Here is a 12407-nt window from a genome sequence, read left to right as displayed (position 1 = left end):
CTGTTCATCCATCATTCAGTATTCCCAGGCTTGGAAGGAGATAGGAGAAGCTAACATGAATCTTTTTTCCTTTTTTTCCCTAAAAGGCCTTCTCTCCCAGAAAGGACTCAGAGTCAACTGCAGAAGAGCAGGGGGACATCAGCCAATAAGGAGGAGTGCCCATCACTGACACTATGGGGGGACAGACTTAGCAGCTCCGAAGCCACCTGGCCCTTCCAGCCCACCCTCTTGTCCTGTCTAATGTGACAGCAGGCTCTGAAGACCCCGCCTCTCATGGGGATCCCTTCTCTTGGCCACCATAGGAACAAGAGAGCTGGGATGACACCGAGGTCACTAATCCAGGCTTGCCTGAAATTCACAACCTGTTACAGTGTGGTCTTTGGAGAATGGAAAACTCCCTTCAAATCCAGGTGTTTGGATGGTCCCTCCTTCATCATTTTGCTCACCCCAATGCTTGTGGGGTACCTGCTGGCTCCACAGCTGTGTCACCTCCCACTGGCTTCCCAGCCCTTGTTCTACCCTCCATCTCCACATGGTGCCTGGGGTATAGTAGCTGCTCCGAGAATTGACAGTTACACAGTAAATGAATGAAGGGATGTCTAGATGGATGGTGTTCTTTGTGCAGAGACACCAGAGGCTGCTATGAGAACCACTAGGGAGATTCTTATGATGGAAATGTTTCCTTGTGACAAGCCTAATGGTAATAGCTGAGAGGAGCAGGAAGGGCTCAGCAAGAGCCAGATGCTTCTGTTACTTCCCCTGCCATCTGCTTCTGTCGCTGCTAGAGTTTAAGTAGTCACCTCTCTTGGGGCTGGGGCCACTGACGCCTCCATGTCTGAATTCAAGCCCTCTTGCATTACTTTACCTTGGCTCTAGGCTTAGGTACAAGCCTCTCTGGAACCTCCCACCTCGTCCCCCGCCCCCTGCTCCACAGGACCTGTGGACTCCTCAAGGGGAATTCCAAGCCTTGCTGAGGACATGATGGGATTCTCAGACCTAAGGCAACCTGCATTCTGCTTCCCAGTCCTCCATGCCACCAAGCTAAGGACCTGGCTGACTGTAACCTCCACTCTGAGTCTTGGTCCCTGACCCTCATGTCTTTTCTTGACCCACATTCCTTGGTGCCATGGGGACTTTCATTCAATACTCTCTCTTCTTTGCCCTGATGTACCTACCTGACTCCTTTCCCTGTATCAGCACTGTTTTTTCATTCTAACTTCTGGAATTTGTCTTTTTACTCCTGCTGTTTTGCCTAAAGCACACTTGGCAATGGGAGTAAAGGCTCCCCATCCTCCCTTTTAAAAAATCATACAGGGAAGCTTAATTTCTTTACCAGTGATGTCGGATTAGTCATGGATTTGCAGCATGAAGCAATATTGCTGCTGATTGCAGCTAACATCTCTCTCCACATGCCTCTGATTTTCCTGTAGATGTCCTTCTCAGCATAAGATGCTGTGAATTTTTTCATATCAAAGCTTGAGCTTTCTTGAACTTGTTGCTTAACTGTACCTGACATATCTTGGACATCCCTACAAATCTTGTCTGCTATATCTTCTATCCATATACTGTCTCATGACCCTTTTCATGTAGGTGTGGACGGGATTTGCACAGGAACACTTGAAAAAGTTTCTCTGCAGGACCACACCGTGTAACGCTCTCTTCCTGATCCCAGGATTTTATGATACCACAATGCAAGACACCTGTGGAACACAGTATGCTCTATAGTCCGTGAACATGGGATGCCTCTCCATTTATGTTGATGTTCTTTAGTTTCTTTGACCGTTTTTTATAGCCTTTATTTTGGACATGTTTTGTCTGCTTAGGTAAATTTTTTCATAAATATTTTATTTTTTGATGGTATTTTAAATGCAATAGCTATATTAATTTCTTTTGAAGCACGTTCATTTTCACTGATTAAAATACAACTGATTTTTGAGTGTTGATGTTATAGCCTGTAATTTTCTAAATTTGTTCATTAGCTCTAACAGGGGTTTTTTGGTGAAATTTAGAGATTTTTATATGTAAGGTTGTATCTTCTGTGAACAGAAACATTTTACTTCTTCCTTTCCCATTTGTATGTCTTTTATTTCTTTTTATCTATTTGTACAGGCTAGAATTTCCAATCTTATGTTGATTAGAAGTAGAGAAAGTGAGTACCTTTGTCTTGTTCCTGTTCTTAAGGAAAAGCCTTTGGCCTTTCACTATTGAGTATGATATTAGCTCTAGGTTTTTCATAAATAAATAGCTTTCATCAGCTTGAGGGAGTTTCTTCTATTGGCTGTTTTTGTCATGAACGGGAGTTGAATTCTGTGAAATGCCTTTTGTGCATCAGTTGAGATGTTCATGTAAGTTTTTCTTTATTCTGTTAATGTGGTATATCACATTGATTGATTTTCATATGTTGAACAATCTTTGCATCTGGGAATAAATCACACTTGGTCATGTTGTATCCTTTTTAATATTTTGCTGAATTTGGTTTGCTAAAAATTTTTTTGAGGATTTTTGCATCACTGTAAGATGAGAGATATTACCCTGTACTTATTTTCTTATAGTGTCTTAGCAAAGCATTTATATCAGAGTAATGCTGGCTTCATACAACGAGTTAGGAAGTATTCTCTCTTTTCAATTATTTGGAAGAGTTTGCGAAGGTTTGGTAAATAATTTGCCAGGAAAGCCTCTGGTTCAGGTCTTTTCTTTGTTGTGAGTGTTTTGATTACTGATTCGATCTCCTTCCTTATTCCTTGTAGATCTATTCAGATTTTATATTTCTTTATGATTTGACTTGACAGATTGTGTATTTGTCAGAATTTTTCCATTTTGATCTGGGTTATGCATTATGGTTATATACAATTATTCATCGTATTCTCTTAAAATCCTCTTTATTTCCGTACAATCAGTAGGACTGCCCCATTGTTTTTCTTTTCTGATTTTAGCCATTTGAGTCTTCTCCTTTTTTTCCTTAATCTGCCCAATGTTTTGTCGTTTTGTTGACCTTTTCAAGGAAATAACTTTTGGTTTTACTGATTTTCTCTGTTGTTTGGTTGTTCTTTAATTTATGTATCTCTGTTCTCATTTTTCCTATTTACTTCCTTTGGGTTTAGTGTTCTTTTCTTCTTCTAGTTTATTAAGGTGTAGCATGGGGTTATTAATCTGAGATCTTTCTTTCTTTCTTTCTTTCTTTCTTTCTTTCTTTCTTTCTTTCTTTCTTTCCTTCCTTCCTTCCTTCCTTCCTTCCTTCCTTCCTTCCTTCCTTCCTTCCTTCCTTCCTTCCTTCCTTCCTTCCTTCCTTCCTTCCTTCCTTCCTTCCTTCCTTCCTTCCTTCCTTCCTTCCTTCCTTTGTGTATTGCTTTTTGGCTACAAATCCTTAGCACTGCCTGTGCTGCAACACATAAGTTTGGTATGATCTATTTTTGTTTTCATTTGTCTAAAGATATTTCTACTTTTTCTTGTGAATTCTTAAATATTGGTTGTTTTTATAAGAGTGTATTGTTTAATTTCTATGAATTTGTGAATTTTCCAGATTTTCTTCTGTTATAGACTTCTAATTTCATTCCACTGTAATAGAAAAAAGTACTTTGTATGATTTTAATATTTTAAAAATTGTATTTATTTGTTTCCCGGGCTAATATATGGTCTATGATGGGGAGTGTTCCATGTTCTCTTGAGAAAAATGTAATGCGTATTCTGCTATTGGGTGGAGTGTTCTGTATTTGTCTGTTAAGTCCAATTGTTTTTGTTCCCCTGTTCTGTAATTTTATTTTTCATTGTATTCTGAAAGTTTCAACTTGCCAAATGGCTGCACATATTTCCTCCCCATACAACTGTCCTTGCTAATTAACATAAAAGAATTTTATAACATGTATTTAATTTTTTAAATTTCAAAATATTAGGAGAGTACCAGTGTTTTAGGTTACATGGATCACTTTTGTAATGCTTGTGTCTCAGCTAAAGGCATGCCTGTTTTACAAATAGTATTCATACTGCCCATTAGGTAGGTTTTTGCCACTTCTGGCTTTCTTCTCTCCACTAGTTGATTTCCACTGAGTTTTACATAGAATTTGAATGTTAGTTAGCTTTACATAATCCCATATGTCTCTGAGTAATTGCTTGGACTTTTTAATACTCTTGTATTCCTCTGTGAATGACTGGGTTGTCTCAAGAGCCTTGTCTTCAAGCTCTGAGGTTCTTTCTTCTTCTTGGTTTAGCCTGTGGTTAAAGCTTTCTGCTGTGTTTTGAAATTCCCTAAATGACTCTTTCATTTCAATAAGTTCTATTATATCCTTTCTTATGTTTTCTAGCTCTCTAGTTAATTTTTCTTTTTTGATTTCCTGAAATATTTTTCTTCTGGCCTATTTTGTTGGTTTTCAAAGTACTTTTTAATTCAATTTGTCTTATTTGCTATCAAAATTCTGAATTCCATTTCTGTCATTTTGGCAATTTCCTTGTGTGTGGGGTGCACTACTGTAGTTCTTTTTGTTCCTTTGTGGTGTAGAACTATTTTGTTTCCTCATGTTGCTAGGGTGTTTTTTTTGTTTTTGTTTTTGTTTTTTTTTTGCTGGTTTCTTCTCATCTAGCTCTCTTCTCTCAGTTCTAGGTTAATAGGATTGCAGGGCAACTGGTCCTCCTTTGCTGGGGACTCAAATTTAGTCCAGGAGTGACGGCTGCTCAGCCATGTGGGGTCTTGAGTGAAGTGCAGGACATTGGGGAGGTTCTGCTGGCCCAGCAGTAGTGGTGGGGACTCAGTGGTGGGGTTCTGGGGTACAGGCACAATTCTACAGTCTCACAGTGGAGTTCAGGTCTGGTGAGGGTCCTGGAGCTACAGGGGCAGATCCTTGGACCTGGGCACAATAAGAGCTTCACTGCAGGCTCTGGATATTTCAGGGTCAAAACCACCCTTATGTAGGTCTGTTCCGCCAGCATGGCGACTGCTGTTGCCATGTTGTGCAGTCTCAACTGCCTGGGGTGCACGGAGTTAGGCTGGCACTGCTGTTCAGCCCAAGTTCTCCCCCCACACCTACAACCCACTGATATAGTCACCTCAGGATTTCCAAGTGGTCCCTGTGGTGTTTTCACTCCTGCTCTGTTTAGCTCTCATGCCAGGGAGGAGGCGTGCTCAGCCCCCAGTACAGGATGTTAAAAATGGGAGCATCTTTTCCTTCCTTGGTATGGTGAGGGTGATGCAGAGGCTATCGCTGGGAGGCAGGTACCATGCAGACCTGGCTTTGTGCAAAAGAATGATCAGGCTGGGACTGGTTTCTGAAACCTGGGATAGGCAGGCACCAGCTCTCTGCCACACCTGCGTATTCTCTAAGCAGTTGCTTGATCAGCGCAGATGTCTACAGAAAAGGCGGGAGTCCCCTCACAGATTGAGCTGCCTGTAACTTTTGTGACTTTCCCACACAGCAGCATCCCCTTCGATTGCTTCTATCATGCTGTATTCCCCTCTTCAAAGCATTGTGAAGTGTGTGGAAACCCCAGCTTCATCTCTAAGATGGTGGGTGATGCTTGGGAGTAAGATTCGGCCATGCCGTATTTGCTTGAATTGGTAGATGCTACAATGAGCTATTGAGCTGTACTCCTTGTCATTCCTTAGTGCTTGTAGGAGAGAGCCAACTGCAGAGATGTTCTTTTGTGCCTGTGATGAGCTCCAGTCCCCCAGGTGGAGCTCTTGAATGCCCCAGGCTTTGGGAAGGGCCTTGTAGCTCCTAGTGGGTTGCTTTATCTCCCCTAAGCACAGGTGGGTGGAGGGGTGAGACTGGGCATGGTTGGGTCATGCAAGTCTGCAATGCTTTGGAAATCCTCTGCAGGGTGCAGAGGTCATCTTCCCAGCCTCTAGAGGGAGCCCTTAAGTGAAGGGTGAAGGCTGGCTCAGCAGGCCAGAAGGGCTCTCTATGAGAGAGGGAAAGTACTTCCCAGACAGACAGTGGGGTGTGAGCTCTGGCCCTCTGGTGTTGCCCTGCTCTCAGGCCCTGAAGGGGCTGTACTTGGTTGCTATGGTGCCACAGGCTGGGATCTTTCCCACCAGGGGATCTGCCCAAGTTCAACATCAGTGGCTTTCCTGTGGGGAGGGATGGGCACTTACCTAGTTTGCCACATCTCAGACCCCCACAGCTTTGTCCCATCAGTTCTGCTCATGTGGGCTTCCTTCTTTCATGACCTGCTTTAAAGGTCCACCTTCCCATGTCCCCCAGCCACCCATGTGAGTCCTGGGGACACAGAATTCAACCTGCATGTCTGCCCCACTGCTGTGTATCACCACAAAATGCTGGTGGGCAGGGAGCTTCCAGATTGGGAGTCCTAGGTCCCCTGCAGGTCACCAAGGGGGGAGGTATGGACCCCAGTCTCTGTAGAAACTTCAGGCTGTAGGGTACACCAAGTGTGGGGAAGGGACCAATTGCCATATTCTTAGCTCAAATAATTGTTCTGATTGCAGTGGGTTAGGGTGGGAGAGCTAAGACTCTGAATGGAAGAAAACATGCTCTGTGGCCTCTTGGATCACTGTCCTTGGAGAGAAACCCTGCATAGACTATCCAAGCTCTGGGATCACACAAGATCTCCCCATTATTCTGTGGCTGTCACAGTGCTGGGACTTGTGGGGGATGAAAAGCTTCTCACTAACTAGGTAGCCCACTGATCACTGAAAGAATTGTGAGAGGAAGGAAGGGGTTCCCCCTTATCCCTTCACTGGGCTCTGAGCCTCCCTGAGTTTAGACCTTGCTGATATCTATTTTTCCTTTATTCTCTTCCTTTTCTGCTTTTGCAGTTTTCCTCCATGAGGTCCCCATTAGTCTCCAGTTCTTCTGTCACTGAGATTTTCCTGTGCTGTATGCACTCTTCCATTTCCCTTATCCCAAACTCTTCCTTTTCTCTTGGACGGTCTGGCAAAGGATGTCTCTAGTCAGTCATCTTGCCTCATCTCCTGCCAGTTGGTTTTTACTTTTGCTCAAGTCTTCTATTTTCCTACTGATCTTTTGATAGCAGATGGGCTATTCACTTCCTTATAAGGACTTAACCCTAAATTAGGGTAAACTACCACTAGAAGGGATGTGATCTTTAAATGAGAAGGAATGTGATCTTTGTTTATTTATTGAGACAGAGTCTCACTCTGTTGCTAGGGCTAGAGTGCCATGGAGTCAGCCTAGCTCACAGCAACCTCAAACTCCGGGGCTCAAGCAATCCTTCTGCCTTAGCCTCCCAAATAGGTGGGACTACAGGCATGGGCTACCATGCCTGGCTAATTTTTTCTATATGTTTTTAGTTGGCCAATTAATTTCTGTCTATTTTTTGTAGTAGAGACCGGTTCTCGCTCTTGCTCAGGCTGGTCTCAAACTCCTGACCTCAAGCAATCCTCCTTCCTGGGCCTCCCAGAGTGCTAGGATGACAGGTGTGAGCAACCATGACTGGCTGGAATGTGATCTTTAAATGAGAGATGACTATTGTTTTAAACAGCTAAACCCTAGTAACATTAAACTAAATTACACATTGGATTGAGTTTTTTCATAAATAGTACTAAATATTTACAAATGTCAATTTTTTTCAAACTAACAATCAACATTTTTGGTTTTTTTGTATTCAGATTTATTTTTGTATTTAACAGCATTCAGAGAAAGGTTTCTGTGCATGGATATAACTAGGAACATTTCAATTATCTTGTTTCTATATTTTGTTCTAACTTTCTGCCTCGATTAACTCTCATTCTCACTGGATGAGTATCAAGATGAGCCCATCTTATTATTTTTTCCCACCTTATTGAAATCAGGTGTTTTTGTTTTTCTTCTCCTTAAAAGAGAACATAGGCCGGGCGCTGTGGCTCACGCCTGTAATCCTAGCTCTTGGGAGGCCGAGGCGGGCGGATTGCTCAAGGTCAGGAGTTCAAAACCAGCCTGAGCGAGACCCCGTCTCTACTATAAATAGAAAGGAATTAATTGGCCAACTGATATATATATAAAAAAATTAGCCGGGCATGGTGGCGCATGCCTGTAGTCCCAACTACCCGGGAGGCTGAGGCAGAAGGATCACTCGAGCCCAGGAGATTGAGGTTGCTGTGAGCTAGGCTGACGCCACGGCACTCACTCTAGCCCGGGCAACAAAGTGAGACTCTGTCTCAAAAAAAAAAAAAAAAAAAAAAGAGAGAACATAAAGTGTGCTGTGTTTCAGGTCTCAGGTTTTTGATGTTCAAACTTGAGAAACTGATTGATAGGGGCCTTTCCTCATCTAGGGGCAGTTCTTCGCCTGACTGATCCCTGAGGAATTCTAAGTGTTCAAGTTCACCACCACAATCTATTAAGCCGCTCCTGTCTAGAATGCTGGGGGCACTAGTGCTGCTATGACTTTTGTGCCTTCACTGTCACAATAAGAAGTCTTTTTGAGTGGGGATCCTTATAAGGAGAGTCTCAAGGTGTGACCAAAATTGTGTTATCTGACACTGATCACTGTGATTGTCTTTGGGTAGCTTATTTTCAAATTTTGGATGGCAGAAATCAGACATTTCTCTAAGGGTTTATGTTTTAAAGTCAAATGAGGATATAGGGAGTAGTAAGTGACATACTGATTAAAGTCCCTTTATTTTGCCTCTGAAGTGCATGGCATGTGTAACAGTCTATATTAATCACTTGGTCATGTCACTATTTGTAAACACCTGGTTTTTTGACGTGATGGAAACATCACTTCAAGAGCTGAAGTGATGGTTCCATCCTTGCAGGGTCATGGCCACTGGTGATGTTAGCCCAAAGCCCTTCCTTCCTGGCAGGCGCTGTGGCAGTTCTGGGAAACTAACCTGCCTGACTGAGGGAAGTGATGCTGGGTGGATTCAGCACTCTTGTACCTTCTGAAGCACGGCTGGTGACTGCTCAAAGCTTTTGAGTTTCTCTATTTTCCCGTCCTCTTCTTCCTCATTCTTCTTTTCTTTTTCCTTCTCTAATTATGAAATCACATTCTTGGAAAGCTTCCTGAGCATTTGGCTCAGACAAAGAAGCTCTAGCAACATCAATCAAAACAATGCACATATGTAGTCAGCCCCATGGATTGCAGGAACATTTAAAAAAGATTTGAAAGCAATATCACTAAATGCATTGATGACTTATGTCTTGAGTCCCCAGCATGCACCAAATTGGACGGAGAAGAAGTACACGCTGGGAGGTGAGAGGATAATGCAGCAGGCTGAGGGGCTGGAGGGCTAATCAAGAAAACAGACAATACGCCTGCAAAGAAATTTAAAATATTTTATTTCAAAGACCTAAAACGTGTTTGGAAAGAGAGTGGGCAGAAGCAAGCATATAGAATAGGCCTAAAGTCAGATCCTCTCCCAGATTCAGACTTGAAGTGCTCTGACCCTGTCCCTTCCCGATTCCTACTCTTAATTATTCTCATGTGGTGGTGTGAGAGTTTGCATCTTGCTCTCTACTCTAGGGAACGTTGGTGGGAATCACATAGGCCTGGTTTAGTCAATGGGTTTTGAGTGAATGCTTGTGATTTGTGTTCACTTCTCCCCATTTGCTTAATGTAGTGACTAAGATTAAATCTTTTTTAAATAAAATGGCTCCAGCATACACGCTTGAGTGAAGAAGGGAGGAAAAGTGCTGGGGAGACTGGATCTGACTGTGGAAAGTGTCCTGGGAGAGTCCTGCCTCTACAAATAGGACAGAGAAGACAGCCTCAAGGAGGCAAGGACTACAAGTCAAATATTGGATTCTAAGGAAGAGGGCTGGAGGAGGAGGATAATTTTCCAGACTTGGACAGGGGGAAGTGATTGCCCAGTGCAGGCAGCCCCCACCTTGACAGGCAGGCCTTCTTCTCTCCTGTTCATAGAGAAAGACTCAAACCCAGGGCGGAAGGTGACCTGCCTGTGGTCACACAGTCTGTGAAAGATAGAAGTGGGGCCAGAACACGGGCTTTTTTCAGTCTCCTGTTCCTTCTCGCACATTGGCAGATTGTATGAGGAGAGCAGAGGAGGAGATGGGTTTATGTAAAACAGTATGACAGTCAGTTAAAGAGGAATAAGACAAGCAGCTGTGTGATCAGGGAAGGTATAAGATAGGAAGAGACCATTGTCCCCTGTCAAGAAAGAGAGCCTTTGACCACAAGTTAGAGAATCCCCCCATTTCTCCCCCTGTGAATAGTCACCAAAACTGAGAGCCAAGGCAGGGCCTGTGTGAGTCAGGAGGGCTTAACCCAGGAGGAAATCCTGGAACAGGATATTTCCTATGTTGAGAGCGTTATGGAGAAATTTGCATGTTTCTAGGAAGTTATTGGACCAGTCCAGTTTTAGGCAATGGCATTTTCCCCTGGGTGGGGAAGCGAGCCTTATAAAAAGGCCCTTTCTGCCCAACTGCCAAACTCTTGGTGCTCGAGTCCCATCTACTGTGGAGAAGCTGGTGAGTTTGATTTCTTGTGTTTCTCTGTTTTTTGGTGCTCTCAAATGTTGACTTTAGTCTGAAGACCACCAGTCTGGTGGATCCAAAGTTAGGATCATGGGTTTGATGCTACTTAGTCGATGGAAGCTTAGGATTAGAGCACAGTGATATACCATTTCAGCTTGTGGTTTTTTTTTCTGTACCTAGTTCGATGTCCATATGGATAAAGAACTTAAAAGGTTCAGTTTTGATTTAGAAGAAAAGAAAATAACAGAGTATTTTTCTCTTTTCTGTATCTTGTTCATGTCCCTTTCAAATGCTTATGTGTTAGCAGGCATGAGATCCTTGAATTCTTTCTGAACAGCCTTTTGCTCTGAGACCAAGGCTGCCTATTGGGACTTTATAAGAAATCGTGATGATAGAAATTGCTTGTGTCATTGCCCAGCATTTCTGAACTTGTGAATGTGTTTTTGAAGATGTAATTTTCATGTGAACAACATTCCTTGGTTCTTTATAACAGACATTTTTTTTTTTGAAAACTGGTATGAGAAAAGACATGATTTTCCCAGGGCTGATGAAGCAATTTGCTAACGTGGAAGGGAGAAGCCACAGAGACATAGAAACGGAGTTAACATCTTAAAGTATATTCTTAAAGATTAGGGAACTAATATACCACAGTATTACATAGGCTTTGGCCCCTCTCTGTAGGAGTATCTTCTTGTGAACACTGTCATTTAATTTCTTTCAGACTCTGAGACTCCAGAAAGATGTCTTATCAACAGCAGCAGTGCAAGCAGCCCTGCCAGCCACCTCCTGTGTGCCCACCCCCAAAGGTCCCTGAGCCCTGCCCACCCCCAAAGTGCCCTGAGCCCTGCCCACCCCCAAAGTGCCCTGAGCCCTGCCCATCCCCAAAGGTGCCTGAGCCCTGCCCACCTGTGCAGTGCCAGCAGAAGTGCCCTCCTGTGCAGCCTCCTGCTCCTTGCCAGCAGAAGTGTCCACCCAAGAGCAAGTAACAGCTTGAGGATGCATCAGGACCGTGAAAGGAGAAGGACAATTGGCTCTCCCATTTCCAAAGCTCCACCTTCAGGATCGTTCTCTTCAAAGCCCCTCACGGATACAGAAGAAGCTTCTCCACCATTATCCTGTAATATGGCTGTGATGGTTCCTGATAGCAAGTTGTCCTTCCTGAGGCTGTCATCCTGTTCGTGTTCAGGCAGTTACAGAGGAAGGAAGTCCTCAGCTGTGCCAGCTCCCCAGACCTTCAGACGGAAGCATGGCGGCTCTCTCCCTGGGTGACATCGGAGGATTCTATCATTGGCTTCTGTGTGTATCTGTCACCTGGGCAGGAATATCTACCACTTGGGCAATTGCACTTTTTCTTTTACTTCCTGAATAAATACATATAAATATACACAGATGTGTGATGCAGTAACTATTTTCTTTCCCTTCACACCGGCTTTGTTAGCAATATTATATCATCATTTAGTTTATTTCTGTCTCTCTCTGATCCCCAGGGCCACACTCTCACAATCAGTGTTATGTGAATTTTGTGTCATATAAAAAATGATTTCCATACCATTTCAAACCTATGTTAATTTACTTATCTACAATGTTTGATTTGGGGAACAAGTTGTTGAACTTCTTAGAATTTCAATCTCTCTTCTATAAAGTGAGGATAATAATATTTGTATCACAAACTTGTCTTAGGTATAAAATTAAATTAATATATTTTATTTGCTTGACGTAATGCCTGGTACACACTTAGCACTCAATTTATGGTAATGGCGGTTTATTGGCTTCAGTGAATCTTCATTATCTCCATCTCCATCTTCATCACCACCACCACGATCACCACCATCATGTTTACTCCAGCCAGAGAGTGGCTTGGGCATAACTAATATAGGAAATACGATTATATGTTAAATTATATAACTTCATATACTTGTATCAGATTATGGAAAGAACTCTTACAACTTAACAATAGAATGAAAAATAACCCAATTAGAAATGGGAAAAGGATTTGAATATATGTTTTTCCAAATAAATCCTACAAAT

The 12407-nt window shown here is 42.9% G+C and overlaps 2 protein-coding genes across 2 annotated transcripts in view; one reads left to right on the top strand and one right to left on the bottom strand.

Moving 5' to 3' along the window:
- S100A9 (S100 calcium binding protein A9) overlaps positions 1-12407 on the bottom strand; it is a 442604-nt gene that overhangs the window by 248333 nt on the left and 181864 nt on the right. The window lies entirely within an intron of this gene.
- Positions 11120-11755, top strand: LOC105885895 (uncharacterized). The gene has a single exon (XM_012791182.2). It carries the CDS (start codon positions 11120-11122, stop codon positions 11363-11365), a length of 246 nt encoding a protein of 81 aa, XP_012646636.1. The 3' UTR covers positions 11366-11755.

The sequence above is a fragment of the Microcebus murinus genome, chromosome 2, assembly GCF_040939455.1.
Source record: "Microcebus murinus isolate Inina chromosome 2, M.murinus_Inina_mat1.0, whole genome shotgun sequence".
NCBI classification, from domain to species: Eukaryota; Metazoa; Chordata; class Mammalia; order Primates; family Cheirogaleidae; genus Microcebus; species Microcebus murinus.
The sequence above is the reverse complement of the archived record's forward strand: the minus strand, read 5'-3'. Positions and strand labels throughout refer to the sequence as shown.

Bases quoted from the DNA above. Each gene is read 5' to 3' on its own strand.
- LOC105885895 (XM_012791182.2), top strand. From the start codon at position 11,120: ATGTCTTATCAACAGCAGCAGTGCAAGCAGCCCTGCCAGCCACCTCCT.